At 34.8% G+C, this 14,971-nt stretch overlaps 1 protein-coding gene across 1 annotated transcript in view; it reads right to left on the reverse strand.

The window, feature by feature from the left end:
- Positions 1-388: 388 nt before the first annotated feature.
- Positions 389-14,971, reverse strand: part of LOC136031127 (aryl hydrocarbon receptor nuclear translocator homolog) — a gene marked incomplete at its 3' end in the record, with an annotated part of 112,238 nt that continues 97,655 nt past the window's right edge. Inside the window, 5 exon segments of the mRNA XM_065710444.1 lie at positions 389-603; positions 6,139-6,278; positions 8,542-8,695; positions 12,315-12,599; positions 13,859-14,056. Of these exon segments, the coding sequence (XP_065566516.1) occupies positions 389-603; positions 6,139-6,278; positions 8,542-8,695; positions 12,315-12,599; positions 13,859-14,056 (992 nt within the window).

The raw sequence follows: 14,971 nt of genomic DNA on the forward strand, positions 1-14,971 counted from the left end.
CGACAATGCAATTTAGTGAAATTAATAGGGAATTTCATATATGGGGTATATTTATTAAAAAAAAAAATTGTCAATGAAATTGTTCAGACGCTATCAAAGTTAGATATTCAAAACACATGGAAAGACAAGAGATTCCATTCCAAATGGATAAAGAAGGAGAGAGAGAGAGAGAGAGAGAGAGAGAGAGAGAGAGAGAGAGAGAGAGAGAGAGAGAGAGAGAGAGGAGAGAGAGAGAGAGAGAGAGAGAGAGAGAGAGAGAGAGAGAGAGAGAGAGAGAGAGAGAGAGAGAGAGAGAGAGAGAGAGAGAGAGAGAGAGAGAGAGAGAGAGATAACTTTTTTGCCAATTGCTTTATTTACATCAGAAGCAGAGCAAGAAAAGAATGTTAACCTGTCTTATATGGCTTTGGTTCCACTGATTGGATGTAGAGCCTGATGCACCGGGGCTTGGAGTTTGTTTGCTCATGCGGCTTAAAGTTGGTTGTGATGCTGCAGTTGGCTGAGCCGGCGATCCATAGGCTAGGGGCGAAGATGTTGCTGCAGCTTGCTGATCGTAAGCTCCATAAACAGTCTGGGAACTACTAGGTCTAGTTTGGCTTGAATCTCCTAAATGAAAGCTAAGATCAGATAAATAATCGAAGGTTCCGACTTGGTGCTGGCGTACTTGACTACAATTGGAAACCTTTGGAAACACAGGTTTGTTGTTTCAAGATTTTTTTTTTCACCTATACCCATGGAGTATTTGACTTTCAGTTTACCTAGTTTTGATTTCGAGTAGTTTTACTCCCGGAAAAATTGACTATATGTCAATTGACTATATGACTATATGTCATATTGACTATATGTTATCTCTATGCAAAAGGAATAATTTTACACAAGTTCACTTTCATCATACTAGACTTGCTAATTGCTGATTTACGAACTCTATTTTAATTGTTTTACTACTTTCACTGTATGGCTCCAGTAATCTGCTAAAAACTCGAATCACCATACCATCGTATCCAGACCAAAAGGAGGTATCTCGCGTTTTCATAATTGTAGAGGAGACTGAAAAAAAGAAAGTAAGGTTTTCCAAGGGAAGTGTTTTTGTTCAAGAATTTAGTTCGAAGAGTATCAGCAAATCTATAAGGTGCTGCTTAAGTAAAGTGGTTTCATTTTTACATATAGAAGATAACGCTGTATTCGATAATCGTTGAGCTAGAGACACTCAAAAATTTTCTGTCCCAAATCTGATCAAACTTTAGTACCTTTAATAAAGTGTCTCGGCAAACCCAAACAGTGGATAGGAATCCATCAGAAGAAACTTATCACGTTGCAACTCAAAACGTGCAAATTTGAAAACGTACGAATCCCAAATTTTCTCTTTTTAAACTTCGTAAAAAAAATAATCAAGTATCCTAATCGCACTGATAACTTTCCTCTAATTTGCACACCCAATCCTTGAATACGCCTTTCTTGTTTGGTATCCAAGGATCTTTAATGAATTATTGGACAGAATAGAGGCAATCCAAAAAAGGTGCCTAAGAATTATCTTTAATGAGGCAAAACATCATTATATCTCCGTTCTTTTGACAGCCAAGCCAATATGGTCACCATAAAGGACAGTAAAATATCCTTCTATTTCTCCAACTCTACCTCCTGCAATCTTCGGATCACTTTTCCCAAGTTATTCCTCTCCCTTTCAATGTCCCTTTCCAAGCTCCGCTTTAATAAAATCCGTACTTTTAACCGATTTTTTTTTCCATGAATACATATAGAAGGCATTTTACCTTTACACAGTTGATATGTTAAACTAGATCTACATTGCATGGGCAACGTGAGGGGGTTGTGGCAACCTTTGTTCGGCTTCGCCGACTAAACGTTGCGAGAGCAACACTTTGGTTTTGTTTCCTCGCTTCGATTAAACGTTGAAGTTGTTAATCTTTAAGGATCTTAAAACAAATACTAGGTACACCAGCTCGAAAAGTTGCAAACAACTCATTGCAACTAGTAAAAGTTGCAAACCCCTCATCGCTGATTATGATTGTAACCTAACAGCCGATTATTACTTACAAGTCCCCAACATGTCTTACCACTCGAGTCAAATTGGTCTTACCACCAAATACACCGGAAACAAATAATAGGTATACCAACTAGCAAAAGTTTCGAACCCCTCATTGCCGAAGGTGATTATGAGCTAACAACCGACTGTTGCTTAAAATTCCCCTATATGTCTCACAATTGGTATCGGCCTATTTTTATTTTCGGTGTGTACCTTATTACTAAAGTTGTCAACCTCTTTAAACTTTCAAATAGGTATATCTCATGAAGGAATTTTTCTACCAAAAATGGATGACATATACTTTGATCAGCTCATCAACAGCTATCGACTGCCGTCGGAAAAAAAAATCTATCTGTCTTAGTTCAAAAGTTGACTTTTCTGAAGTTGGCCAAGTTTCTAACGTCATCACTTAGAAAGAAGCAAAGTATAAACTCCAATTTCTTTAGCAATGAAATAACTTTTAAAGTTTAAGAGGCATATCTGATACCATTTCCGTATCGGCCTATTTTTAACCTATCTGTCTTAGTTCAAAAGTTGACCTTTTTACCGTAGGCCAAGTTTCTAACGTCATCACATAGAAAGGAGCAAAGGATAAACTCCCATTTCTCTAGCAATGAGAGGACTTTTAAACATTTAAGAGGAACATCTGATACCATTTCTCTACCGCAATCCCAAGTGCGAAAACCGAATGATAAACTCAACTGAAATCAGGACCAGAAATGGGTAGAATCAATAGATTTTTGGCCCCAGGCAAAAATTCTATGAAGCTTTTCCAAAATGCAAAGTCATATTCATCAATCCGGCCTAAGGTTCACACTTTCCGTAAAAACCGCAGAGGTTAGAACCTTACCATTTTCTAGGAATAAGCTGAAATCAGGGTGCTTAAAAAAAAACAAAAAAAAAAAACCGACAAAACCAAAATGTTTCTCTCGCAATACGATAGGCGAATCTAGTCCTTTTTAAAATCACTGTTGATCTTCCGAATTTTGACCTTCTTTTAATAGCCATTTTATTATTATTTTTTAAATCATAAGACCAAATTGTCTGTGTTTTATATGGTTTAGGTCTGTTATACATTCTGCGAGTTTTAGTTGTTTTGAAATTATTGAAAATTTTTCTTTATTTCTGTTTTCCAATAAAGTGTTCACTCTACTTCTGATCAGCCTTATTACTTTTCTTTTGACCATTCTTATGTGCTTTTTTTGCTTTGTTTATTTACTGTGAAGTGCAAATCGGGTCATTCTGGGCTTGTGATAGACATTTTCTGGAAATAAACCTTATATTACATTAGTTTTTGGAAAAATACGAGTAATGACTCAGAATTTTATTGGTTGTTTAGGGCGCAGTCAGACAAAAAGAAATAGACACTGAAATAAAGTAAGAGTTAGAGGGACTACGAGAACAGATATTTAAAATACTTCGAACTTGGCAAAAGAAAAAAGGAAATAAATCTTATTTTAAATTAGTTTTTGGAAAAGTACGAGTAATAACTCAGAATTTTATTGGATGTTAGGGCGAAGTCAGACAAAAGAAAAAGACACTAAAATAAAGTAAGAGTTAGAGCGACTACGAGTACAGATATTTAAGATACTTCAAACTCTGAAAAAAAACTTATGCTGTTCTTTCTTAGTCCAGTAATAGATATATCAAAGAAGAGGAACACTGGGACATACTGTAATACTATAAAACATTTACAGACAATTGACAAAAAAACCTGCTTGAGATGCATAATCAGAAGTCGCACAGAAAAAAAGCCTTGAAAGTAGGGACTTACGGATTTTTGGGTTCGAAAAAAAAAGAAGGGACCAGACTAGAGACCCCCCCCCTGTCTATATAAATAACTGAAATAAACACCAGTGACTACCATCTCTGTTCTAGTTATGCGTGCAAAAGCTTACCGTACACTGCCCGTCAGCCCAACAAATGAATAATATTCCTATCGCTGAACCTTACTAGAATGCAGCACAGCGTCTCGTGTTTTGCCAATATGCTCCTGACCATCAAGTACAATGGTGAAGTAGCAAGAGTACTAGGCAATCATAAACAGTCTTAATCAAGCAATATCAATTTCATGTCAGCGCAAAACCACTAGAAAAGAGCTTCCATGCTCAACTACTGCAAAAGACATTCTATGGGGTGCCAAGCACTGTTAACGTACTTTACTTAGTTTGTAGATATAAAGATTTACTCCGTTTGCTCCAGCATAGCTACTTTAAATATACTACACATAAAGATAAATATTAAAAAGAAAGGAGCAGTGGATAAGCCCATTAATTAATTTCCTTTTTCTTTTGGGAACTTCTTCAACACATTCGAGATTAAGTCCAAGTTCCTGAAACACCTGCCAACTTTCATTGTCCTAGCTTGTCTGGAAGTTGCCAAACTAGTAAATCCCCCCTCCAACTCCCCCAAAGAGAGCGGATCCGGTCCGGTTATGTCAATAACGTATCTAGGACATGTGCTTAATCTTCCCACCAACTATCATCACGATCTCTCCACTCTAAGCGTTTTCCAAGATTTCCGGTTTCCTCCTCCAACTCCCCCCAATGTCACTAGATCCGGTCAGGATTTTAAATAAGGGCTCTGAGACAGGAGGTCCTTCTAAATATCAAATTTCATGAGGATCCAATCACCCTTTCGTAATTTAAAAATAGCTCATTTTTTTCCAATTTTCCGAATTACCGAATTAGGTCCCCCCAACTCCCTCAAAGAGAGCGGATTCGATTCGGTTATGTCAATCACATAACGTGGACTTGTGCTTATTCTTTCTACCAAATTTCATCCCGATCTCTCCACTCTAAGCGTTTTCCAAGATTTTCGCTCCCCCCATTTCCCCCCAATGACACCGGATCTGGTCAGGATTTAAAATAAGAGGTCTTAGTTACGAGGTCTTTCTAAATATTAAATATCATTAACATTTGATCACTCGTTCGTAAGTTAAAAGTACCTCATTTTTTCCAATTTTTCCGAATTAACCCCCCCCCCCAAATCCCACAAAGAGATCGGATCCGTTCCAGTTATGTTGATCACATATGATATGTGCCTATTTTCCCCGCCAAGTTTCATCCCGGTCACTCCACTCTAAGCGTTTTCCAAGATTTCAGATTTCCCCCTCCAACTCCCCCTAATGTCACCGGATCCGGGCGAGATTTAAAATGAGCGCTCTGAGACACGATATCCTTCTAAATATTGAATTTCATGAAGATCTGATCACCCGTTCGTAAGTTAAAAATACCTCATTTTTTCTAACTTTTCCAAACTAAAATGGGTATTATGTTTTAAACAAAGCAGTGGACAAAAAAAAGAGCAACGAACTTTAAATAATAAGGAAACCCGAATATTTTGACTTCACGTCTGGAAGCCTTTATCAATGAAAAAAAAAAGAAAAAAAGGAAAAAAAAGAAATAAGCTAAATTAAACAAGACATATAAAGAAAAGGAAAACAACAAATAAAACTCACATCTTAATAACTTCCGATATCACCACGCAAATAGCACGATTACGCATACAGAATAATAAATTAGGTTGTCTCAGGTACAACCGGATTTTGAAATATCTTAATAACTTCCAATATCAGCATGCAAATAGCACAAACAGCACGACAGAATGACAAGTTAGGATGTCTCTGGTAGAGTTTGAGTTTGGTGCTGAAATCTAGCAAAAATGAAATAGTACGTTTATTTAAAAAACTTACATATGCCCTAGATTCAAAGGGTTATAATTAAATACAGGCGAGACAAGTTATTTATTCTAAATCATCTTACTTGTGACATGATTGAATTTAAAAGGTTAGAATACAATGAAATATAGAGGAAATCTCATATTATTAATGGACAGAGGTCAAGAAAACTTATGTATTATTTTTATTTGCTAATATAGCTACGGTACGTTGACTTTCTAGCATTGATTTCATCCTGATTTTTGATTACAACGTTGACAATTCTTTGGGGACCAATTTGCAACATACTAATGTTTAAATTATTTGAAATTTCGACCTGCCCCCTAATTAAGTTACTGTAAATCGGATTTAATCTATATTTCCCTCCATCTATTATGCAGCTAAAGTATTTAGAGAAGACATATAGGAAAACAATAGTTACCATGGATATGTTGAGTCATGATATGCTGATACATGTCCCTAGGGGAAGGTCTCTGAAGGGAATAATCAAGTCCAGGCTGAGTTCCGTAACTGTTTACTTCTTGTCCAGGATCAGCTGTTTCAGTGTTGTGATGCAAAGATCTAAAGAAAAGTAATAAACAATCAATAGCGCTTAAGATTGTGCAATAATTCATAATTTATCACCAACTCGAACAGGAAATTTATTTATTTTATTTTTTAACCACTGGTTGAAAAGGTTCGTTTTTCGTATATCATTTTAATAGACGGAAAGGGGAGGGAGGATATATAGCACTATATTTATTCCTGACAAGAATAGACTCCTCTTTCTCTGAAGCTAAGCGATATATAAGCTACTCCTATTAGCGACATCAATTCAGCATAAAAAAAAAAGTGTTTGAAGGACTCGACCTAAAACAAAATCGACATCAACGAGTATATTTAATATACAACGGTAGTCGTCGAGTCAAGAGTCAGCTGTTAGAAAACTACAGATATACCTTCACTTGTCAGAATAAGATATGACGGTCAACTAACACATTTAAAATGCTCTGAAGGTTTTACTAGTGGCGATTTTTCAAACTTTTTATTTGCTTATTAGGCTAACAATATACCTGGAATGGCCGCATCATTAATACCCAGAACTGATGTCAGTGCTGGAACAGTACCAGAACTGATAACAAAAAAAGGTTTATATCGATTGGCTGTGATAAGTAGAGTGGACTAAAAAATCATTTTTATTCATGCTTACATTCGTTGCCGTTTTTATTAATAATATATATTATTTTTAAAGAAATTTTAAGCTTGACTAAAAATAAGTTGCTAAACCGTTTTATTTATTACCATAGATTGCAAAAAAAAACTCGAAATGCCAGTGGACTTCAACTATTAATAAGCTTAACAAATAAGAATCCAAGATACTTATTGCAAATTTGGGCAAAAACATGTACAATTTATGGCTGATTGCTTTTCTCAATCTGTCTGAGTATGGTAAAATAGACTATACTATTTTGAAAATTTACGATTCACCTGAACTTAAATTATGACACATAAAAATTATGAGCGTTCCATTCCACTCAAAAAAATTATATATTGGATGGAAACAACACAAAATAAATTCAAAAGATTGGGTCCAATATCATAAAAGGTAGGAAAAAACAAGCAACATACAAGACCTCTTCTGACTAGATGGGACATGTTTCTCCGTCTGTTTCCATTTAAATCTGACAAAATTAAATACACATGAATGGTGTTAAATTGTTATATTATAACTAATAAGATAATATATAATATTATGATAAAAACTATTCATATGTTATATAAATATTGCACTAATAGTAAATTATGTCATTACCCCCTGTCATTTCATCCCTGTCATTTCCCATTTTCAATTAAGTTTTAAATAAAAATAAGACTAAGACATAAAAAATGGCTCAATTTAGTGGCATCATTCAACGAACAGATGTAAATGACAGGTTGAAAAACAGAGACCTTTCTTATAATTTATCATAAGTATAAAACTTTTTCAATATCAACGGCTTCTAATCCCCTCCCCCCACCTTTGCTTTCAGGATTGTCGTCTCTCCGGGCAGTAGTGAAAAATATCCAAAAGAATTAAAAGCAAGGAAAGGAGTTTCAAGTGCGTACACAGGAGCAGGGGGTGGGTGAGTCATTAAACCTGTAAAAAAGACAAATCTAACTTTTGGTAAGTACTAAAATAACTATATAGCCTACATTAAGATATTTCAAAGGGAGGGGGGGGGAGAACTAAAAGCCCCCCACTCTGCTTGAACACAATTTCAGGTTTTGAAATATTAGCTTGAACACTTATTTCAGGCACAAATGATCCTAAAAGCACTAAAAGTATATTTATCGTAATTGAATCCCTGAAATGAGACTCATCGAGTCCCAATCTATTGTAAATTTCATATTTATTTAACTTGTAAGAAAAGGTAATTCTTAAAATTCTTCCTTTCTATTACTTTACGCATTATAATACAAAATATTATATTCTATTTTACAAACTAGGGGGATCTTGGAGTTGAGTCACATCTTCAAATACTAATTCACATTTATCCTTTAATGTAAACGAAAAAGAGACAGATGACTTTCTGGCTTTCAGATGTCAACAATGAACGGTTGCCTCAACTAAAATGCGAAGACACTGAGTTGAATGTAAACATTGAGATGAATGTTTGGGTACCAAGTTTTTTTTTTTTTTTTTTTTTTTTTTTTTTTTTTTTTTTAATCTGCGTAGAATAAAAGGAGAAATAAAAAAATCTGGGAAAAACAGGAATTCAGTTTAGAGTAATGTGGCCTTAAAGCATACCTAGTTGGAGCAGTCCATTTCAAGTAGGCCTTAAGAGTACTAATTATAAACACTTACGATTTAGCAGAAGAATTTGTGCAGACAATATATTCTAGTTCATCGGTGTAAGGGTTGAGAAATGCAAATGCGGATGTCCGTAGCCAAACCCAATCACGATTTTTTGCTCTGAATCTGTACATCACGGACATTACTTGACCTTTCAACTTCAACACTGCAATCATATAGATATATTTAAAAGGTTAAAAGCGACTCTAGAGTGATTAAAATTTACATCAGTTAAAATTTTGCTGAAAAATGCTGATTAGTCAAGCTTAAATATGTACCAATCCGATGAAGGTAGTTCAAACTTTGCCTGAAAATTTTTCATTTTTTGTTTCTTTTACACAAAATACAAATTCCCTTCTTATTATTCATTCCCTTTTTTCATTCATCTCATATAGGCTTTTATTCACTTTATATTATTCTAACTGATAACTTTTATGAAGTTGAAGCCATAAGTAAAAGTCAGAAAGAAATGAAGAAAAGAAAAAGGGCAAAATAAGAGTTATTTCTCTAAGAGTGAGACGGGCCTATTCGTCACAGAATATTAGTAAAACTCTGTTATTGGCCCATCAGACTCATATCGAAAATATTTATCCTTTAAATGAATCTTGGATAAGGTATAGCCACAAAAATTTGTTTCAGAAGAAACTAGACTTCCCTTTTTTTTATCAACTCTATATAACTGTAAAATGTCCGCAATTCCAAGCCAATTATTATTCTGATAACAGTGATGCTATGCAAAAGGTATTGGAGGCAAGTATTTTCCATTATAAAACCAGAGTCTAGTAAATCTTAGACCCTCATAAGAAAGTACGCTTTCCTTTTTTATGCCTGAAGGCAAGAACATTTCTCAATTATATAGGTTGCATACAGTCAGTAGGGTTCATTAAAAGGTTACAAAATGCATACAAAACTTGGTAATTATACCTTTTTTTTGTCTCAAGGCTCGAGTTGAAACTTTTTTTGGGGGAGAGATAAGGTGAATTTTGTATTTGAGGGGAAGGGGCAAAATATTTTGCAGGTACTCACAAAAGAATATACACTAAAATTTTTCTTTTTATGCCTGTCGTCCAACAGGTTTCTTCGTCTAATATGATGCTATATTTTAAGAACCCTGTAGGCCAGACTTTGGCTTACTCAGGTTCTGATTACAATTACGACAATAATTATCTAAAACTTCGTAAAACATGAAATATAGAAGTTCCCCAAATGAGCAATATATGACTTAAGCCCCTCCCGTTCCGTTAAACGGACAGTGTCTTTACACGCCCAGGCTATATATACACAATTTGAAATACTCTTCTTGAGAAAAACGCTAAATCGTCATAAAGCAAAAGCTTCTCGCTATTAGTCTAAGACTTCCGCAAATAAAATACATCAGATTTCCTCAACTTTTGCCAGGTGTGACTGATACTTGCCGGAAAATAAAACTCTCAAAATAGACAGAAATGGCTGCAATTAAGCCACTGAACAAAAACTAGTCAGATAAATGAATCTTTTTTCAATGAGTGACTTTGATTATTTCGCTTTTAAGATTGAGTTTATGGCAAGATAAAAAGCAAACAAGGAAGCAACAAAAGAAATTACCTGCTTCCTGCTGAAAATTGATATTTTTGTACATTTCATCTTAGCACCATGTTTGAATCAGCGGCAAGCTTTTTTGTTTTCTTTATTTTATTTTTTTATGCTTAGCAATGGAATGTCAAAACTTAAGAGATTCAAGGAAATTATTAATGTTTATTTTGCACATATTTACTTATTTGCTTCAACAAAAAAAGCTACCATTACTTTGAAATTGTTTCTGATCAACCCAGCATTCAGACTGAAATCAACATATATATATATATATATATATATATATATATATATATATATATATATATATATATATATATATATATATATATATATATATATATATATATATATATATATATATATGTATATATGTATATATTTAGCGAGGGATGAGCAAATTCATGAACAACAACGGACGATTTAACCAAGCAAATAGTCTTAAAATTTAAGAGATTTTGGGATGTGGGAGCAGGACATCCTCAGCCTAAGCATGGGCCGGATCTGAAAAAGGCAGTAAAATTGGCTTTAAAAGCTATAGAATTGATTAAACTTACGTATCTACAAAGAATTTCCATACATTCAATCTAAAAAAATTGTTTGGGCTTTCTTGGCTATAAAAAAAAAAAGGAAAAGCAGTATTTTTAGATTAAAATTTAACTCAAAAGACGTTTGAATTGATTAAAAACGTAACTTCATTCTAGCGTTTTAGTTTTGCAATTCATCACAATTCCAAAACAAACAAAAAATTCCTTTGGGCTTTATGCAAAGTCACAAGCTTTGAATGTTTTTTTTTTTTTTTTTTAAGAAGATCCCAACAGCATTGCTGTTTACACTAATATTGTAAATGTAGAGGCCCATCTTTTGTTTGTGAAAAGGGTTATGTGTAATGACACAAGTAACCCAGAAGGTATTGTATTACAGGATCTTAAAAAGAAGAAAAATGAACAACAAACTCGAAGCTTCAACTGAGGATATATGGAGGCTGTTTTCTTATTCTTTTATACTTGATCTAAAGAGAGATAACCTTATGAACTCCGATCTCAGTCAGCTAGTTCTGAAGCGTAACGCAAGTATGCTTCACTCCTAAATCTTTCTCTCTTTCTATCTGCGACTTCCACATCATAAAGTGACCCGCGGAAGCGTTTGATATGATTCCTACAAAATGAAGATACTTTGCAGGGTCACTGAGATACTATCCCTTACCTGGCCTGTGAGCCTTTATCAATCTGAGAAAGAGAGCGGAAAAAAGAAAGAAAGAAAGAAAGAAAGAGAGAGAGGGGAGAGAGAGAGAGAGAGAGAGAGAGAGAGAGGGAGAGAGAGAGGGAGAGAACTGTTGTTACAAGATCAGTATAAATTGAACATCCTCTTTGAAATTACAACAAATAGCCTGGTTGACAAAGGGTTTCCATCGGTCCCATACTTTTTGAGACATTTTGCTCTTGGAATTTCTAAGCTTCTGGAATTTAGGAGGTATAGGGAGTTGTTGGATTCGTTGGATACATTGGATATACAAGACAAAGGTTATTACACATAAATACTCAGATTTTCATGAATGTTTAGTTTTTTTCGATGGGATAGAATCTTAAAACACATCCTAGGAGCTCCAAACCAACCCCTCCCCCATGGGGAGGTATGCCTGTTACTCCTACCGTCTTGAAAAAAGCCTTCACTTCTGAGCCGCTTTTTTCTTCCTTTTTTGTTTATGTGATTCTCAGAGCCTTTTTTCTAATACATGAAGAATTGACTGACTGAACAGTGCAGTAGTTAGAAAATACTCAAGTTTATACACGGGCGCCCATAAGCTAAGTTTTAGGGGGGAGAGGGGGCTTACCGGGTCTAATCAGCACTTTCAACGTGCACTCCCCCGCTACCCCCCCCCCCCCCCCCTTATGGACGCCCATTAGTTTATATCTTTTAAGCTAATGGTCCAATGCGTCAAGAGCTTGTTTGTATTGTTTTTCTTTCGAATGAATCTCAGAATCCAAACCTAATCGACAGAGGTCATCCCCATTCATTATGGATGCACAGAAGTAGTATTACTGACTCAAGAAATTCCAGAATTGCTGTAATTGCGACTTCATATTCAGCTAGTGCACACTTGCTATTTTCAAATCTCTATTTCTCGCGAAGTCTGAAACCCAATATAATTAAGCAATTATAATATGTTTAAAACTTATTTATCTGAAACAGGCTTATATTTTGTGTCTCACCTTGTTCGAAACTATCTTTCATATGAGCATGATCTTCGGGATGAAAAAACTCATAGCAACTTTTCCCCAGTAGTTCTACAGGAGTGTATCCTACCATTGTCATAACCCTTTGATCTACAAATGTGAACTTCCCATCCGCTGAGTGTCGAGTAACAAACTCAGAGCTGGAGTTTGAGCCAATCAGATCACTAGAGGCAGGAGTGGATGTTACTTGAAGTCTTCCTATTGCAACTAGACAACAATGAGAACCTCCTTCTTCATCTGTTCCCCTGTCCATTTGAACACCTATAAACAGCACAAAACTTAAAGTTTATACAGAAAAAAGGGAACCAGACCATTATTAAGGATTCCCGGAAACTTTGCTCAACAGGTTCGTAGTCTTGTAAAACTTTGTGCACAATTTACCTGCGACATGAGATAAAGGAACACCAATGAATTAACAAAACATCTGTTATACTTATGATGTTTAATGAGTGATATTTTAGCCAACATTGTTTTCACACAAAAAAAACATACATATAAAAAACGGCCAAAACTTTTTATGAAAAGTGAAATTTCGCTTTGATTCAACGATAATCGCTTGTGTTTACTCTTTCTATTTTCTGCTTTTGCTAATGATATTGAATAATGCTTCGATTTACCATCTACTACTATAGAGAGTTTTTTTTATGAATATTTTTACATCCATAGAAACATACTCAAAAGATGGAATTAAAAGACAAACTACTTTGGGAAGCTGGAAGACAAGCGGTTCGAACAAAAAGCCAATCAACATTAGCAATGCTTCTAAAACGTACCCCAGAGAATCCCCGGTTTAGACTCTGCCGTTATAGATTCTGGACTCGCATTGCTGACAGAAGATTTTTATTGTGGTTCTTTAAAATATAAAGAGGAAAAACATCTCAGATCTGAAATGAAATAAAACGAATATAGTATTTTATGCCTCCACCCCTCACAACCTCATAAGTATAGTGATGTACTCCCCCCCTTTTGACGAACAATCGTCTCAAGGAACAATATTAAGTAGTCAAACCAGTGTCGTACTAATTTGAAAAGAAAGAAAAATAAATATTTCCTCTTTTACACCAAAGTTGATATTTAAAAATATATGAGGCTACTGAGTACAAATATGAGGCCCATGCATAATGTAGAAAAAATACTATACTAAAAAAATTTTATTTCTAGCGCGCTCTTTTTCTCATGGCTACTAGAATAGATTTTAAGTGAGCAAACATTCTATAAGATCGTTGCAATTATAATTACAAGGGGTACAATTACAGCTACAAAAAATTTAACGGGGAAATGGCAGAGTTTTTGATAACGTCAGTCCAAAATATTGTAAAAAAAAAAGAAAAATACGGACTATAGAGGCAATATTTTCACCTTACGATCAAAAAACTTCATTAACACAAACATATATTACATAAGTTTAATGAGCCAATAAATCAACCTCAAATTATACAAAACCCTAAAATTAGGATTATCTAAAGGAAGAAAGAATAGCTTGCTTTAAAATCAATATCGACTCTAACGACTAAAATTACCTGTGGGCGGCCAGTTCTTAATATATCCTGTTACATGTATAACTGCATAGTGTTGGCCATCACGGGATGGTCCTAAACTATTTCTTTGCCTTAGACGATGGAGCAAAGCATGACCAGTCATTGGATCTGTTGGTGAAGAACCTACTCGCATCCGACAAATGAAACCCCTCCTGGATCCCATGCACAGTCTCAGGGACGCTGGAATAGAACAGACATTATATGACATTAATAAAAAATCTTAAGAGCAGGACAATAAGAATACTGAGTAGTAGAAAGAACGCTGTACTGAAAATATACAAAGCTCAGTCTCGTAACATCATTGGTTTTCATGTAAAACTTAAAATTTTAGCTGCTAGTTTTCAAGAATTACTAGTATATTTCAAATTTTGCGATTATGGAAAAAGTTACCGACAACTTTGGTAATTTATCGTTAAAGCGGGAAGGTTGGAGTACTAATGTGTAGTTATCTACCTTCCCTCTACGAAAGTGCTATAATAATATTCTTATTCTGTTTCTTTATAGCTGAAAAATTTTAATGTTTCAAATAAAATGCCTATTCGTTGTGGCTTCAGGTAATTAATCTAAAATAGCAAGTTTTTTAATAAAGTAAAAGACTGACAGAAAACTTAAAACAAACAGCATTTATCAAACAGTTCGTGGTAACGAACTGTTGTTCGTTTACATACCAATAGCTACATCAAAAGAATTGCGTTTTAATGCTGATTTGAAATATATAAGTTTCATCAAGTTTAGTCTTACCTATCAAAAGTTACGAGCCTGGGAAAATTTGCCTTATTTTAGAAAATTGGGGAAAACACTCCCTAAGTGTCATAGAATCTTAACGAAATTCACACCATCAGATTCAGCGTATCAGAGAACCCTGCTGTAGAAGTTTCAAGCTCCAATCTACAAATCTCCAATCTCCAATCTGTGGAACTTTGTATTTTTTGCCAGAAGGCAGATCACGGATGCATGTTTATTTGTTTGTTTGTTTTGTTTTTTGTTTTTTCCCAGGGATGATCGCATCGACCCAGTTGTCCTAGAATGTTACGAGAGGGCTCATTCTAACGGAAATGAAAAGTTCTAGTGCCCTTTTTAAGTGACCAAAAAAAA

The sequence above is a fragment of the Artemia franciscana genome, chromosome 9, assembly GCF_032884065.1.
Source record: "Artemia franciscana chromosome 9, ASM3288406v1, whole genome shotgun sequence".
Lineage (NCBI taxonomy): Eukaryota > Metazoa > Arthropoda > Branchiopoda > Anostraca > Artemiidae > Artemia > Artemia franciscana.